We start from the raw sequence: 16,483 nt of genomic DNA, 5'->3' as shown, positions 1-16,483 counted from the left end.
CTCACTCTGTGCCCAAAGGGCTGGTGCTTCCCTTGCCATGGATGACCCATGGCAGGTTTGCTCAGCCATCACCTCGGGATGGATGCCACCACCACAGGGCTCGTGCAACCACCAGGCTCCTCGCTGGCAGCCTCAGCCAAAAAGCAAAGGCTGATCTGACCCTGGTGGATGATGGAGAGTCTCGCAGTTGGGGAGTGATGGCACAGGGGAGACCTGCCCATGCCACACCTGGACACCAGCACCAAGCCCACCACGTGGCCAAAAACCAACAAACAAAACCCCCAAAGACAAAAACCTAGTGAACAACCCAAACCCACCCAAGCTGGCTGGACGACGCCCACACAACCACTGCGAGGGCGCAGAAAACCCAAGCAGAGAGACATCCATTACCAGAATAACCTCCCGACGACTTGATGTACATCTGCCCGTACTGCTCCTCCACCATGGTGTCGTAGGCCTCGTCGTCCTCCTCGTCCTCCTCGTTGTGGTAGGAGGTGGGGCTGTCGGTGGTGGGGATGCTGCTGGCGCCGGGGCTGGTGCGCTCTCCCTGCGAGTACTGCACCTGCTGCACGTTGGGGAGCAGCGTGGCCAGGTTGGGCACGCCGTAGTAGGAGACCCGCGACAGCTTCAGGGGCCCCGCGCTGGCGCCGCCGGCGCCGCCGGGCCCGTCCCGGGCGCCGGGCTCCAGGGGCCGCTTGCCGGGCAGGCCGGGCAGGGCCTGCAGCTCCAGGTTCTCGTGTTTGACGCGCGTGAGGAGCGGGATGGGCATGGAGGGGGACATGACGTAGGGCGCCGAGGCCGACTGCAGCTGGTTGCAGGGGCTCTGCGGCTCCGAGCTGGGGTCTTCGATCATGGTGGTCTGAGAGTCACAGTGGGGAGAGCTGACCTTGAACATCAAGTCCGTCCCTTTCTCCACGATGTGCTGGATCTGCAGGAAGCCCGCCGTGTACATCACCACCAGCTGCTCGCTCGCCGCCATGGTCAGCTTGCCGGTGTAGCAGAAGGAGAGGATCTGCTGGAAGCAAGCCGGGGGGACGGTGCCCGGCAGCTCAAAGGCGTTTTTGCTGTTCCCGCTGAACAAGTCTCGGAAGTAGAGGCTGCTGGCGGCCAGCACCGCCCGGTGAGCCTTGAAGGCTTGGCCCTTCACCACGATGGAGACATCGCAGTAGAGCCCCAGCAGCCGCTGCTCGTTCAGGCAGCCCAGGACGGTGTTCCCGAAGTTGGGAATCTCTATGTGCAACATCTGCGACATGGCTCAGGATCGGCCGGAGCTCCTCAGACATTCAATGCAGGAATATCCAAAGTAGGGCACATCTGAAAAACCGAGAAGGCAGGGGGAGAGAGGAACAAGGTTTTTAGACAGTTCACCAAAGCAGGCAGGAGCACGGGAACGCACCTCACCCGACATCAAAGGCTCCAAGGCGAGCTCGTGGAAAAGCAATCGCTTACAAAAATTACTTATCGATGGTCTCGAGCGGCGTTGGGAATGCCATTGGTGGATGGCAAAGGATATTCCAAAAAAGCAAGGATTTCCTTCAAGTTGTGGTCTGTTTAAATAAGCACCACTGATTTATTCCCTCGGGGGTTTTTACTTTATGCAGGAAAATCTGAACGATAATGGGAGAGAACAGTAAAGCAAACGAAAGGCAGTCAGACAGATCTCGGTAGCATTATATAAGAAACACAACAACCAGCAGCTATGTTGAAACTACAGAAAAGATATTTATAAAACAATGTGCCATTCTGCCCGAAATAAATACAGGATTCTGCCGGAGCCAGAGCTCCCAGGAAAAAGCACTTTGAAAAGCAATCTTCCCATTTGCACCAGAAAGAGGGAGCATTTCAACAGTTAAACCCCTTCTCAACAGATTTATCCTCCAACAAAACGAGGCTTATCTCCAAATTAAGCCAGATATTTGAGCCCCAATAAAACAAACCAACGTGCCTGCCGCAGCGAGCCGCCTACCAAGTTGTCTCCTCGTTTTCCTCCCCCGGATCCCGAGCGGGGCAGGGGGAGCCCCAGCCCAGCCCCTGGTGCAGGCAGAGCCCCCAGCCCAGCCCGGTGCCCCCGGTACCGGCAGCGAGGACCCCCCGAGCGAGCCCGGGCTGGAGGCGGCTCCGCAGCCCGGCACGGCCGCTCTCCAGGGCCAGCTGTACCTTTTGGCCATGGGCAGAATCGCCGCTTCCACCTCCCAGAAAAAGAGGCTGGGAAGGTGCGCAAAGCCCGAGCAGGTAGCGCTGGTGCAGCCGAAACTCCAGCGGAGCAAATCGCTCACTGCGGATGCACCGAGCCCAGACCCCCCCTGCTCCCTCCCCAAAGAGCCCAGCAGATTTCAAATCCTGTCTGCCTGCAATAACGCCGGAGAAAAACTACGTTTAACTAGTACCGAAAGCTCAGAAGAACGAGATTTTTTTTCTTTTTTTAAAGGGGAAAAAAAAATATAGAAGTTTATCTGAGAAAGATTAAAAAAAAAATCTCAGGAAAGAAAATAATAACCCACAAAGAGCTGCTCTGTTCCCATTGCCGAGGGGAGAAAAAAAAAAAAAAAAAGTCCTATCTGCAAGGCCACGGGGTAACAGGAAGAAAAGGGAACACACTCGGAGCCAATTTAATTGTATCTGCATGGTTAAAAAAAAAAAAAAAAATTCCTCCAAGCGAGGAAGTTCGCGGTGCCTTCGCCTGGCCGGGAGCGAACGTACCTTGAGCAGCGTCCCTGGAGCCGAGGGGCTCCGCTCCCCGACCGCCGATGCTCGGGGGAGGGGGAAAATAAAATATAGTATCAAGCGCTAGGTTTGTATCTGCTGGAGCTCAAGCTTTTACCAAGTCAAATCTCCCCGGCAGCGCACAGCATCTAAATGAATAGGCCGGATGCAGATTAACATTCAGGCTGCTCTCTGCAATGAATAGAGCCCTTTGATTAGGGACCTGAAGTAAATGCCAGTTTCAAACCGAAGCTTTAAAAACAGAGAAATATCAGTGCCAGAGGAATGCTCTCAGTGTTGGTACAAGACAGACTTTTGATGAGTCACTGCAATGCAAACAAAGATGGCAGAAATACTGTACTGTATGCTGATGAAATGCTTAGTGGTGCCACGGCAACTGAGACAGGTTTTAAATTTATAGTGCAGTTTTGCATATGAATTACGCTGTAAACTGCCTCCCCTGCCATCTAGTACATCCAGAGTGTCAAAGCATTTAAACTATTCCAAACAGTCTGCAGAGCTGGCACTGCTGCTGGTTAACTCCTGCGGCCAGGGGAAGGCACGGAGCAGGGGTGGTGAGCATCCCCTGCATCCTCCTGGACCCCCAGCATCCCCCCGGCATCCTCCTGGACCCCCTGCATCCTCCTGTACCCCCAGCATCCCCCCGGCATCCTCCTGTACCCCCAGCATCCTCCTGTACCCCCAGCATCCTCCTGCATCCCCCCAGCATCCTCCTGTACCCCCAGAATCCCCCCAGCATCCTCCTGTACCCCCAGCATCCTCCTGTACCCCCAGCATCCCCTGCATCCTGAGCATCCCCCTGCATCCTCAAGCATCCCCCCAGCATCTTCCTGTACCCCCAACATCCCCTGCATCCTCCTGAATCCCCGAGCATCCCCCCAGCATCTTCCTGCATCACCCCTGCATGGTCCCAACATCCTCCTGCACTACCCCCACCTGCCCCCAGCATCCCCTCAACAACCCCTGCATCCCCCCCAGCATCCGCCCACCTGGCCCAGCGTCCCGCCCCAACAGCTCCCCAAAAGCACAGCTTTGGGAATGCCCAAATCTGCCCAAAATAAAGGTGCTCCTTGGGCAGTCACAGTCCTGCTTCCTGCCCCTCCCCAGATCCCCCCACCCCCAATACAAGAAAGCCTTTCAAATGCAGGAAAAATGTTTACCCCTTGGGGAAAGCTTCTTTCAGTCTGTGGCTGAATCCACTAAAAGCAAATCCATTTGCTTAAGTAATGAAATCCCAGTCACATTGTCTCCTGGATTCAGATTTTAAATTACCTTCGCATTTATTGAGCATGTTTGGTGCTTTTTTTCTGGGAAAGAGGGTGGGGCCTCCCTTTGCTTCTTTCTCCCTTGCCCAGAGCGTTTTCCCCTGTGCCACTGGCCTCGGGCTTGGCTCAATTGCTGCGCTCCGATGGTCACACACAGTTAAAATTCCAGGGATGAGAGGTGAGAACATCCCCAGAGCAGGATAACTGCAGGGAGCACAGGGCTGGTGATGCTCCAGCCTGACCCTTCCCTCCTGATCCTGCTCACAGATCCACACCCAAAGGGATGTTTGGTGCACCAAGTTCAAGCCCAGGGCAGGGCAGTGCTGTGCTCCCAGCACAGCCCTGTGATGTGGCTGCCCCAAATCCCACAGGATCTGCAGCCCCAGGGGGCTGGAGAGCCCCACTGCCCCCACAGCAGGGCTCCCTGCCTCGGGAATGCTCAACACACTCACCCCAACCCCTCAGGATGTTCACCTGCCTGGTGCTGCTGAGAGGGGACCGAGGTGACACCCCGCGAGGAGATCAGAGGTGACACCACAACGAGCAAGCCTGAGAAAAACTCAAAAACTGCCCAAAAACTCTCCCAGGCATGACACCACCCAGCTCTGCTGGAGAAAGGATGGAATCTGCCCTGGCAAACAAAGATCCGCTCTGGATCTGTGAAAATTACTGGGGAAAACCTGAGTTACAGAAAAAATAACACTGCTCAGGCACCTAAGGAAGCCTCATCCTTCCACGAGGATGGGAAGAACACGGGTGGAGAAGGATTTCCTCCTCTTCCCTTCCAGGAAGGGCTTCCTCAGAGAAGACACCAGGGAGGCCTTGGATGGACCTCCTTGGACCCAGCCAAGGACAGCTTGGTAGCACAGAACAGGCCAAACTTAAAATAAATATCAATTATTAATATTACTTAGAATTTGCTCTATAAACAAACAGGCTTGTCAGGAGCAACCCCTGTCTCTCCCTAAAAGCACCAAACTGGGCTGGTTTAGGGTATGGTTAAGCCAGAGAGAAGCAACAAAGTGCCCCAGCATCCCAAACCTTTGGCAAATCTCAGCTAAAACCTCCCAGGAGAGTTTGAACCAAGATGCTGCACACAACTGTGCATCCCAAAATGCAGCTCTCAGGGAAATGGGGGGAAAGTAACAGTGTTTGGCTTAGAAAGAGCATCAAGGAACACGAGCAAAGCCACACAAGAAAGCTGCAAAACCACCCCAACAAACCATCAGCCAGAACTGCTGGAATTTTTCCTTCTTCCTCCCTCTGCCCCTTCCTTTTTGTGACCAAAAGATATAAAAAAAGCCTCCCAAAACCCAACCCAAAACCACCACCAACCCCAAAACATGAAGAAATAAAATAAAACAGTCTTGAAAGCCCAGGAGAACCTGCTCACCACCAAACCTCGCATTCCCTAAATACAACAGCAACAAAAAGCTACTGTGATTAGACAGCAAATGCAATATAACAATTTCTAACTTTAAAATTCCTCTATTAAATATGATATTTTTTCTTTTAAATAGAGCACCAAGTGACTTTTGAAGGGTTTGAAATGGCCTCAGCCCATCTGACACAGGAAGAGCTGTGCTGCAGGAGAAATGACCTTTGCAGTTACAGATGCAAACTGTATTTTTCCAATCTCATCTCCCAAGCTGAGCTGTGTCCCAAGGTGCAGGAGGAGCCCCCAGCATGATCATCACCCCAAAAAATCCAGTTCCCTTTGGCCTAGAGTGTCCTACAGGTGACAGACCATCAACAGGACATATCCAAATGGGCAAACTTGGATAAAACTGGATTAAAACCAGACAAACATCCCCCACCTTGATCATTTTATGTATGTGACCATTCAGGCAAAACATCATTTTGTTTTCTGATGGCAGCCTCTTTCTCCAGCCTGTGGATCCAGGAGGGTAATTTGTACATCTCTGCCTGATTTTTGTAAAGTCATAGCCTTTGTCACAAGATGTTCATAAAAAATGCAGCTGTTATTTGAGACAACTTCCAGGAGAGTTTGGGAATTCTCAGTTTCTGCATTCATCTGCTTTGGGGGAAAGAAAAAAGCAGGTTTGCTCTTTTCCAAACTAATTCCCTGCTCTGAGGCCTGAAAGGTCAGGGCGAGGCAACAGCAACAAAGGAAAAAAGCATCGACCTAGAATAAGATGCTGCCATCAGAGCTCCCCCAGGAGTAATCAGAAATAATTAGATAATGTATTTAAATTGTCTTTTTTTTTCTTAGCCAAACAACAGAGAGACTGGGTGGAGAATCATTCCCCCAAAACCCCCCAAATATCCCCCAAGCCCTGCAGCTCCCCAGGAAGGTGGGACAGGGACAAAGGGACAGGGACCCTCGGGGGTGGGGGACAAAGCAGCCAAAGGCTTCCACCCCCCCAGCCAAAGCCCCAGGAAAGAAAAGAGCTGAAAAGTCCTGCCCTTGAAGGCCCCAAAGGGTCAAAGGAAATTTCCCTTTCTTCTGTAAATGAGGAGAGAGGGGGGGAAAATCCCACCCTTGGATTTGAGGCTGGCAGGGGGATGTCACCCAACTGGGCAGGGGGTCCCCAAAGCCACCCAGCCCCCCCGGCACAGGGGTGGCACCTGCCCTGCTCTCACTGCAGGGTTTGGGGGTTATTTCCCCATTTTTTTATGCAAAGGAAATGTAAAAACCCAGGGGAAAATATGCAACAGCTCACTGCAAACTCAGCGGCCAAGTGGAGATGCTGTAATGCCTCAAATAAAATAAAAGAGTTAAATAAGATAGAGTTCAGCAAACTAAAGAGTTAAATAAAATAAACAGCCAAATAAAATGCACTTCAGGTCTAGGCTGAGCACATTCCCCCCACCCCTGCACCACAGGCTGTGCCAGGGAGCCAAGGAGCCAAAATGCAAAATCTTTGCACCCCCACCCCAACAACTGAGCATCCCCTGTTGCAGGTGAGAAAATCCAGGAGGGGAAGGGAGAGGGACTGAAGCACAGGTCTGGATTCCTGCACAGCGTTTGGCAGGGGGGAGAAAACAAGGTTAAGTTCAGTAATCAAATGGCAATGAGCCTCCTCTCCTGCAGCACTGGTATCTGCAGCTCCAAAGTATTTATTTTTGAAATGCTGCAAGTGGCAAGCGGCGCGGACGGACCCTATTTTTAGTGTAGCAGCCAGTGGCAATGGGTGAAAGAAGATTATTTCTGCCTTATTAAGAGCAGAAAGTGAATTTGCAAATATTACTCAGTAACACACGGGCAGCCCCCACGAAGCAGACATGCAGCACGGAGCCACCACGGCTCCAGAGCCCTCAAAGTTCACACAGAAACTACAGCCACGGAGGCTGGGCAGGGAAAAATGGGGGGAAAAGGTGGAAAAGTGAACTAAAATCAGGCTGATGCTGCAGCTCAGGAGCTGTGGGCAGCCCCACTGCCAGGGGATGCGTACTGGGTGATGAGTTTGGGACCCTGGCACTGCCCTGGGGGCTCTTCTGGGGACCAAGCTCCAAGCATCTCTTCTGGGGACCTGGCACAGCCCTGAGGGGTCTCTCTGAAGATCCTGACACAGCCACAGGGATGCCAGGACAGCCCTGAGGGGTCTCTGTGAAGATCCTGGCACAGCCACAGGGATGCCAGGACAGCCCTGAGGGGTCTCTGCCCAGGGACCCTTGCACAGCCCCGAGGGATCTCACCCCAATCCCTGGCACAGCCCCGAGGGGTCTCTTTGGGGGGACCCTGGAACAGTCCTGGGGGCTCTTCCTGGGGACCCTGGCACAGCCCCGAGGGGTCTCCTTGTGGAGACCCCAGAACAGCCCCAGGGTCCCTCCCTGGTGCCCAGCATAGCTCCGAGGGTCTCTCTTGGTCATTCTGCACAGCTCCAAGGGGTCTCTTTATGGGGACCCCAGCACAGTCCCAGGGACACCAGCACAGCCCCGAGGGTCTCTCCCCAATCCCCGGCACAATCCCGAGGGTCTCTTTGCAGGGACCCGGCACAGCCCAGAGGGTCTCTCCCCAGTCCCCCTGCCCATTCCTGAGGGTCCCTCCCCTTCCCCCATCACAGTCCCAGGGTCTCTCCTGGTCCCCCAGCACAGCCCCGAGGGTCTCTTTGTAAGGACCCCATCATAGTCCCAGGGTCTCTCCCCAAACCCTGGCACAGCCTCGAGGGTCTCTTTACAGGGACCCCCGCACAGCTCTGAGGGTCTCTCCCCAATCCCTGGCACAGCCCCGAGGGACTCTCCCGGTCCCCCATCACTGCCCCGAGGGTGTCTCTCTAATCCCCCATCACATTCCCGAGGGTCTCTTTACAGGGACCCCTGCACATTCCTGAGGGTCCCTCCCGGTCCCCCATCCCTGTCCCGGGGGTCTCTCCCCAATCCCCCTGCACATTCCCGGGGGTCTCTCCCGTCCCCCATCCCTGTCCCGGGGGTCCCTCCCCAATCCCCCTGCACATTCCCGGGGGTCTCTCCCAGTCCCCCATCCCTGTCCTGAGGGTCTCTCCAATCCCTCATCCCTGTCCCGGCGGTCTCTCCAATCCCCCATCCCTGTCCCGGGGGTCTCTCCCGTCCCCCATCCCTGTCCCGGGGGTCTCTCCCCAATCCCCCTGCACATTCCCGGGGGTCTCTCCCGTCCCCCATCCCTGTCCCGGGGGTCTCTCCCCAATCCCCCTGCACATTCCCGGGGGTCTCTCCAATCCCCCATCCCTGTCCCAGGGGTCTCTCCAATCCCCCATCCCTGTCCCGGGGGTCTCTCCGATCCTCCATCCCTGTCCCGGGGGTCTCTCCCCAATCCCCCATCCCTGTCCCGGGGGTCTCTCCCGTCCCCCATCCCTGTCCCGGGGTCCCTCCCAGGCCCCGCACAGCCCGTGCCCGGTGCAGCGCAGCCCTGGCTCTGTCCTGCTGCAAGGTGAGTCACCGGCAGCCCGGGTGCACCGCGGCTCCTCGAGGTCACACACCCGGCAGCTCCAAAAAGTGCCGTCATTCAGCCAAGGCAAAGCGTGGTTTTGCCATTATTATTTAATTAGGCTTTTTTTTTTTCCTTTCCCCCTTCCCTAACACTGATCTTAAGAGCTCTCAAAGCAAAGAGAAGCAAAAATAGAAAATGCAACATTTTAATTTTTTTTTTTCCTCCTCTCAGATTGCTGCAAGGGGAAGGGAGAAGGGAGAGACATGGCTAGAAAATACAATTATTCTGCAGAACGGAGTATTTTGCCACCTAATAAAAAGTCAAGACCCCGAGTAAGTTACGGCCACAGGAAAGCACAGAGCACCCCATCACCCTGCCTGCAGCATCCCACCACAAGCACTAATTCCCATCCGTAACACATCAAAAAAGACAAGTGCCATGCTGAATCCTATTCTCCTCACTCCTAGTACACAACAGCAGAGCTAGCAATATATAACATGCATGACTCAGTCCTAGCACCGTGCCACTACGGAACAGAAAGCTTTAAAATAAAGTAAATATCTTAAAAGGTCAATTAAAAAAAGCTTACAAAACATCAGACGCTGCTTCTCGCTAGAGCTCATTACCTAGTATGGTGGAGCTGCCTGTGTGTTTTTTTTTCTTGTGCAAGTTAGTCTGTGAGTCAGCATTAACACACATGAGAACATCAGGAATACTGCCTAGTTCTGATGCAATGGAGGTTGTAAAAAAAAAAAAAAAAGAGAAGAAGAAGAAGAAATCGCACTCGGTTTGGACAGGAGCCTGTAATTCAATTGCCTTTACTTTTCAATTACTGCATAGCCTACCCTGACCAACCTGCAGAGGGGAAGGAAACTTTGCTTACATCTCTGTCTTAAAATTAATGACTTTTACTTTTGGCTACAGCTTATTCTCCCTGCTTAAAAAAAAAAAAAGGACATGGCATAATTAACCCTTCAAGGGCAGCTGAGCCTATGCAGCAATTGGGATCTCTGTGTTTTTGTAGGAATTTCAGGGCTGCCAAAAAGTTCTGGTGAAGGGAGACATTTAGGCATTAAACTTTTAATACTCAATAAAGCAAAGCTACAATTGCATCTGAGCTTGATGTTTAATGGAAATAGAAGCTTGCAGACAGGGGAAGTTAGAGACTGCAGAAATTTAACTCTGAGCTTCTGGGCTCAGACAGACAAATATGACCCTGCACAGGAGGCTCTTCAAAAATGAGGGGCTTGGTCACCCAGCAAAACCCCTGAGAAATCCAAAATTGGTGACACGAGGTGGCCTGACACCCACTTTGCCCAGGCAGATGGAGGCAAAGCTGAAAATCTGCTTTTTTTTAATATATTGCATTTACTGCTTGTGGTCCAGCAAAGAATTCCCTGTCTCCCTGGGGGGAAAACCCTCCCAGACTGATCCCTGCTCCCGGGAGCATCGAGTACAGGAGCCTCAACACTGATTTTTCCTTTCTGCCTCCTCTCCTCCTGCAGCAAAACCCCTCACTGGGGGCACCAAACTGTGCCCAAAGCTTCAGAATGTGACTATTTCTGCATCACACCCTGAAACACCCCCAGACAATGCTGCAGCCCAGAATATTGTATTATACATGCACTGCTGATTATTATCTATATGAAATATTATAATATAGATGATGTATGAGCAATATATTGCTTTTATATATATATATTATATGCTAAACGATGTCCACCAACATCGGCCAAGTTCTGAGCTGCTGGGAGAGCCCCCTAAAATCTGGGGTTTTTTTAATCTCTGCAGCAGAGAAAGGTCAGAGGTTGTAGTGAGAAAATCTCCCCAGTGCTCACAACCTGAGCTGGTCCCTGACCAACCCCCAAAAATATAAATAGCTCTAATTCACATGGACTCATAATCCAGTGAAACACAAAAAATGCCAAAGCCCAGTTTAGTTTGCTGGTTGTTTTCATGAGCAGACACAAACACTGCAAAACCCTTTCTTCTTTCCAAGTATAAATACTTATTAATGCTGATTAACCAGCACAGAACCCTCTAATATTAGAGATCAATCACTTCTGCAGGCAAGGGTCTGTCTCAAACCAGTATGAGCCTGGTGGGGTTATTTTTCCTTAAGCATGTGGGATACTTGAATACAGATGAATTGAGTTTTAAAGGAAAAAAAACCCAAGCAGCAACTTCTGGGCCAAGTTCTTGTGTGCCAAACTTTTCAACTGCCACAGCACAGCTCGACAGTGTTTCAAAAGAATTTAAGCACTGTTTTGAATACTGCTGACAATCTTCCTCATCAAAATTTGTAATTTAAATACCTCAAATCTGAAAAGCACGCTCCCTGGGGCATGCTTCATTCTCCCTCCCCACCGCCCACCCTCCCCAAGCCCCATTTGGAATAAAATCCGTTGCTTTCCGTATCTGGCAGGGCTTTCCCCCCTCCTGCAGCCCCCCAGCATCCCCTGCACCCTGCAGGGAGCCCAGCAGAGCTGGTTCTGCAGGGCAGCCCTGGATGGAGCCTCTGAGTGCACCCCAAAGCACAGCCCCCTTCCTCTTTTACAGCTCTTGAGGCTGCTTCAGAGATAGAACCAGGCACTGGTTTAGAGATAAGATCAGGCACTGGTTTAGAGATAAAATCACTGATTTAGAGCTAAGTCCAATTAGTGATTTAGGGCTAAAACCAGTTAGTGATTTAGAGTTAAAACCAGTGATTGATTTAAAGCTAAAACCAGTGGCTGACTTAGGGCTAAAATCAGTCAGAGATTTAGGGCTAAAACCAGTTAGTGAATTAGGGCTAAAACCAGTAACTGATTTAAAGCTATAACCAGTGATTGATTTAAAGCTAAAACCAGTGGCTGACTTAGGGCTAAAACCAGTTAGAGATTTAGGGCTAAAACCAGTTAGTGAATTAGGGCTAAAACCAGTAACTGATTTAAAGCTATAACCAGTTAGTGATTTAGGGCTAAAACCAGTTAGTGATTTAGGGCTAAAACCAGTTAGAGATTTAGGGCTAAAACCAGTTAGTGAATTAGGGCTAAAACCAGTAACTGATTTAAAGCTATAACCAGTTAGTGATTTAGGGCTAAAACCAGTTAGTGATTTAGGGCTAAAACCAGCTAGTGATTTAGGGTTAAAACCAGTTAGTGATTTAGAGTTAAAACCAGTTAGTGATTTACAGTTAAAACCAGTAACTGATTTAGGGTTAAAACCAGTAACTGATTTAGGGCTAAAACCAGTTGCTGGTTTAGAACTAAACCCAGTTACTGATTTAAAGCTCAAAGCAGGCTAAATTCAGAGCTCAAGCCAGGCTGTCCTGACTCCCCCACCCAGAAGGGGTTAACCCAAGGAGCCCCTTCCACCCCTTGCTCTCCAGTGGATAAGATGTTCCTTCAGACGTGTCAATAACCCCCCAAACCATTCCCTGCTGCCGAGCCTAATCCTGGAGGAGCAGCTGAAGGAATTTCTTGGGGTGGCTGTGCCGGGGGAGCAGCAGCTCCATTTTGGCAGGAGCGTGTTTAAGATTCCCTCCCATGGCTGCAAAGCACCTTGAAAGGTCGGCGAGCGCTCGGATCCGTCTGTGGCGCTGCCGCAGACGAAACGGATTGACCTAGACAAGAACTGCAACAGCCTCCGTGAAATAATCCATCAGCAGCCCTCAGCTGCAGCCTCCTTTGTCATGGGAACGCTGGGGAATCTCACCTACCTACTGCAGCCGAGCAGGGGCTGGAGAGCCTCGAAATCCCAGCCCTGCTCTCCTGGGATGCAACCAAAGCCGGAGCTGCGGAGCGCCGAGCCGGCACACGGCAGCCAACACCTCCATGTTCCAAAGCCTGTGCCCATTACCCAACTCATTAAAGGCAGTGATACTTTGTAACACACTCTAATCTTTAATATTCATAGCTTGCTTCATTTGCATATCATGCCATAAATAGTTGGAGCAGAGGTAAAACACAAAGCGCTCCACTTGCATTTCTAATTATGCCTTAAAATCAAATGTAAATCACAACACAGCCAAGACACAGAAAATATTAAATTTGCTGGCTCTCAGTTAAAAATCTTTTAAACACATCCCCCCCCCGCAATCATGCTCACAAACCCAATTATTTTTAAAAAGAAAAATCAAAGGGGCTCACGCTGCCTGTTTTAAAGAGGAGCTGACACATCCCAGCCCCAGCCCTGGTGAGGAACCCAGCAGCATTCCCCCGGTGCCAGCCCATCTCCCCAAAACCACCCCTAAAAACCTGCCCTGCCCTTCCCGGGGGGCTGGGCTGCAGCTGCCCATTTAACCTTGGTCTCTGGAGGAACATTTGCTCCGGGGTGCCTGGGAAAGCTGATCTCAGGCAAAGGAGGTAAATTTGAAACATCAGCTCAAATCTGAACTTGTGCTAATTGGGCTGGCTGGAGGTCAGGGCTTCGGATTTGGGAGAGGGAAGGAGAAAGGCCCTGGGGCTGGGAGCTGCTCATTCCCAAGGTTTAATGAGGGAAGTTTTGGGGTGCTGGCACCCAGCAGCTCCGTGTCCAGAAAAGAACAGATGATTCCTGCTCACCATGCACCAAAAGCAGGCAGAGGCAGCACAGGGTGTTCTCCTCTGCTGTGTTTTCTCCTGGAACATGGAAGAGCCCTCAGAGGCAGGAGATGCCCCTCAGTGGGGCACCAGTCCTGTGGAAAAGGCTCAAAAAAAAACCAAAACAAAACAAAACCCCATTCCATTCCTGCCATGGGAAGGTTTGGCAGCAGTGAGCCCTGTGCTCCCTCCAGACACATCCCAAATATCAGCCCTTTTTATGGGAAATTCACCTGCTTGCCCAGAAAGGATCCTGGGGAACTGTGGGGTGCTGGCAGTGCCTCGTGGGACTTCAGTCCAACCAGCACAACTCTGGAGGATTGGTCCACAACAACACCCTATTTATCGGCTTTTAGGGGGAAGTTTGGCATCAGCCAAGGTTGCAGCATGGGGGAAAACAGGGGTGAGGTGTTTTTACCTGCACAGATGAACTGACCCCACCTCCCCCAGCTCACAGAGGCACCAGAAGACTTTATACCTGCAAAGCACCTCGATATTCTTGGATAAAAATGGTTATTAGTACATTCCTGACAGTGGCACAAATATTTTCCCTGATGCTTCTGCATCAGGCACTGCAAAATCCTCATGATTTTATGGAAAGTGTTGATGGAAAACTTCTTAATTTTACAGAAGTCCATCACTACCACTATGTGAAAATGCACATTTTTAGTTCAAGAGCACAGCAACCTGAACCCAACCCTGCCCACCACACTGATCCAACACATTGATACTGCTCCCAGGAAGCTCAAAACCTTCCTGATCTTCATCCATCTCCCCACTCCTCCTCTACCTCCCAAGAAGCTACTCACAACAGAGAGACACAGCATCCACAAGATTCAAAGTTTTACAGATTTATGCCCAAAGACTGAATTAAAAGAAAAAGAAATGAGTTTTACAAAAGCACAACAAAAATCCCACTCCTTGGGAAGGCACGAGGTGCCCTGGCCTGGCACCTTGGAGTGAGGAAGGCTGGGTGCCACAGGGATCTTTTCCCACTTAACTTCCCTTTCCCACTGGGCTCCAGCTCCATAAACCCACCACATCTAAATGGAAGGCTGTCCCCAGGGAAAAAGGCATTTTAAAGTCAATTGAACACGGACTAATTTTGAAGGAATCAGGTAAATATCACCACAGTGAGCTGGGCACCTCTCCCTCCTGAGATTTCTCCCACTTAACAAAAGGTTTAAAGAGACTTCTGAGAATGAAAAGTGGAAAGAAGGAAAAAAACTCCGTATTACCACTGCCATACTCTGCTCTTATTTGTATGCTGGTTTTCCAGGGTCCCTAAATCCCATCAGTGAACGGGTCCAGAGTTCCCCAATTCTTGCCCTCCCCTGGTGCTGCAGCTCATCCTGCCCCTTTCCAGACTCAACTCCAGCTCAGCAACTACACTCCATCAGTCCTAAGAAAGAGTTAAAAGAATTTTTTTTCTGCCATATCAACTTCCAAAGGATTCCAGAGACATCATTAAATTTAACCCCAAAAGGTGAGCAACTGCCCCGTGCCCCCAGCCCGCACCAGGGAGAAGTGAAAGCGAGCTGCTCACAGCCTGCAAAGCTTTTCTGCTCTTCTTATGTACCCTGGCATCTTGCCCAGACCTATTTTTAAGCCCATTTACTAGAAATCCCACAAATTAAAGGAAATACGGATAATGTTGTAAGAATCCTTTGGGCCAAATAAAAGCTACACATAATTTTCCTTGTGCATCAAGAGTAAGATCCTTAACCACAAAAACCAGATTTCCCCAAAGCTCTTTTGCAACAGTGAGAGAGAATCTTGTTTTGTAAAAAGTTGCTTTGATTCACTCCTGGATTACAGGGAGCTCCGCTGCCTCCCGGCCAAACCCAGGAGTGATTCCTGTTATGAAACACAGAGGTGTTGGGAGAACACAAATAAATTAAACATCTCCAGCTCTGGAACGGGGACTGCAGTGACAGCAAGGCACAGAGTGCAGTGGGGAGAAGCTGCAGGATGCTTATTGGGGTTTTTGCCTCTGCAGAGGAGATTTGGGTGGGTTTATCTCCCAGTTCCTGTCCCACTGTGTGCTCACAGTGCTCAGGGAGGGTCAGTGTGCTGGAAAATGTCCAGAAAATTTCCATCCTGGCATGCTGCAGGCAGGACAGTCAGGGTAGATCTTCCCCTCCATCCCCAGAGCCTCCTGCACCCCCAGGATGGGGACAGGGTGGTGCCAATGTGAGCTGAGCTTCACTGCACCCCCAGGGAAGGGTCTCCTCAGCATCTCCTCAGGGATTTCCTCAGAAACAGGGATTTTATACAAAAATAAATCTGTTTGAATAATGGCAGTGGGGTCTGTCATGGGGTGAGCAGGAAATAAAGGAGATCCACCTGCTGCAGGGCTTGGGGAAGGAGGGAAGAGCTGAGTTTTGTGCAGCATCCACGATTTTAACTTTAAATAAACTCCACTAAGAGCCCTTGTACTGGGGTAGGATTAAAAAGAAACCACCAACCAGATCTGTGTTTCACTAGAACTCATCAGACAAGCAGAAACAGCCCCAAAACACAGCAAGTCAAAGCAGCATTTGTGGTTAGTCCTGGCAGGGAGGGAATGAGGGGAAAGTGCTTCCTTTCCCCATCCAACCTCACCCTCCTCTCACTCTCCTTCATCCCCACCAGTGGCTTAAATGTCTTCCTCACAAACATTCCAGCTTCCTTTTAAAAAAGGAAAATGATTCTGCAGGGGAATAACCACTTCTCTCCTACAAGAACACAGATATGAACAGTTAAACACACAACTTTGGGAACTTTGCCAAGATTTATATGTTTTGCATGGAAAGCAAATGTTGGTGGGGATTTTTTTTTTTCATCCTGCCTGGGAAAATATTTAAGTGCTAAGTTTATGGAGCCAAGTCCATTTATTCCTGGTTTAGGCTGCTGCTCAGACAGGACTGAATCAGTGATCTGAGCAGCTCTGGGGGATGCAGTGCTGGCCCATGCCAAGCCCCCTGCCCAGAGCTGTGCTGGCACGTGGCTCTGGGAATTCCGGCCCAGACAGAGGTTTATCCATGGCACAGGATGGCAGGAGTGGCCACCCTTCCCTGGAG

General features: G+C 50.9%; 1 protein-coding gene across 12 annotated transcripts in view; it reads right to left on the bottom strand.

Annotated features, from left to right (window-relative positions):
- Positions 1-16,483, bottom strand: part of NACC2 (NACC family member 2) — a 55,448-nt gene that overhangs the window by 18,199 nt on the left and 20,766 nt on the right. For 7 of the 12 annotated variants that reach the window (XR_010348941.1, XR_010348936.1, XR_010348937.1 and 4 more), the window contains exon 2: positions 391-1,314. Coding sequence is in view for 6 of the 12 variants with exons in the window: in XM_064393267.1 (XP_064249337.1) it covers positions 391-1,252 (862 nt within the window). In the remaining 6 variants the exon portion in view is untranslated. Of the gene's footprint in view, positions 1-390; positions 1,315-1,401; positions 1,928-2,157; positions 2,481-2,700; positions 3,221-9,448; positions 9,588-16,483 lie in introns of those variants that run through there. The other 5 variants (XM_064393272.1, XM_064393271.1, XM_064393268.1 and 2 more) reach the window with 5 other exon arrangements.

This window comes from Passer domesticus, chromosome 18 (genome assembly GCF_036417665.1).
Source record: "Passer domesticus isolate bPasDom1 chromosome 18, bPasDom1.hap1, whole genome shotgun sequence".
In the NCBI taxonomy this organism is placed as follows: Eukaryota; Metazoa; Chordata; class Aves; order Passeriformes; family Passeridae; genus Passer; species Passer domesticus.
Note: the sequence above shows the minus strand (reverse complement) of the source record. Positions and strands in the feature narration are given on the sequence as shown.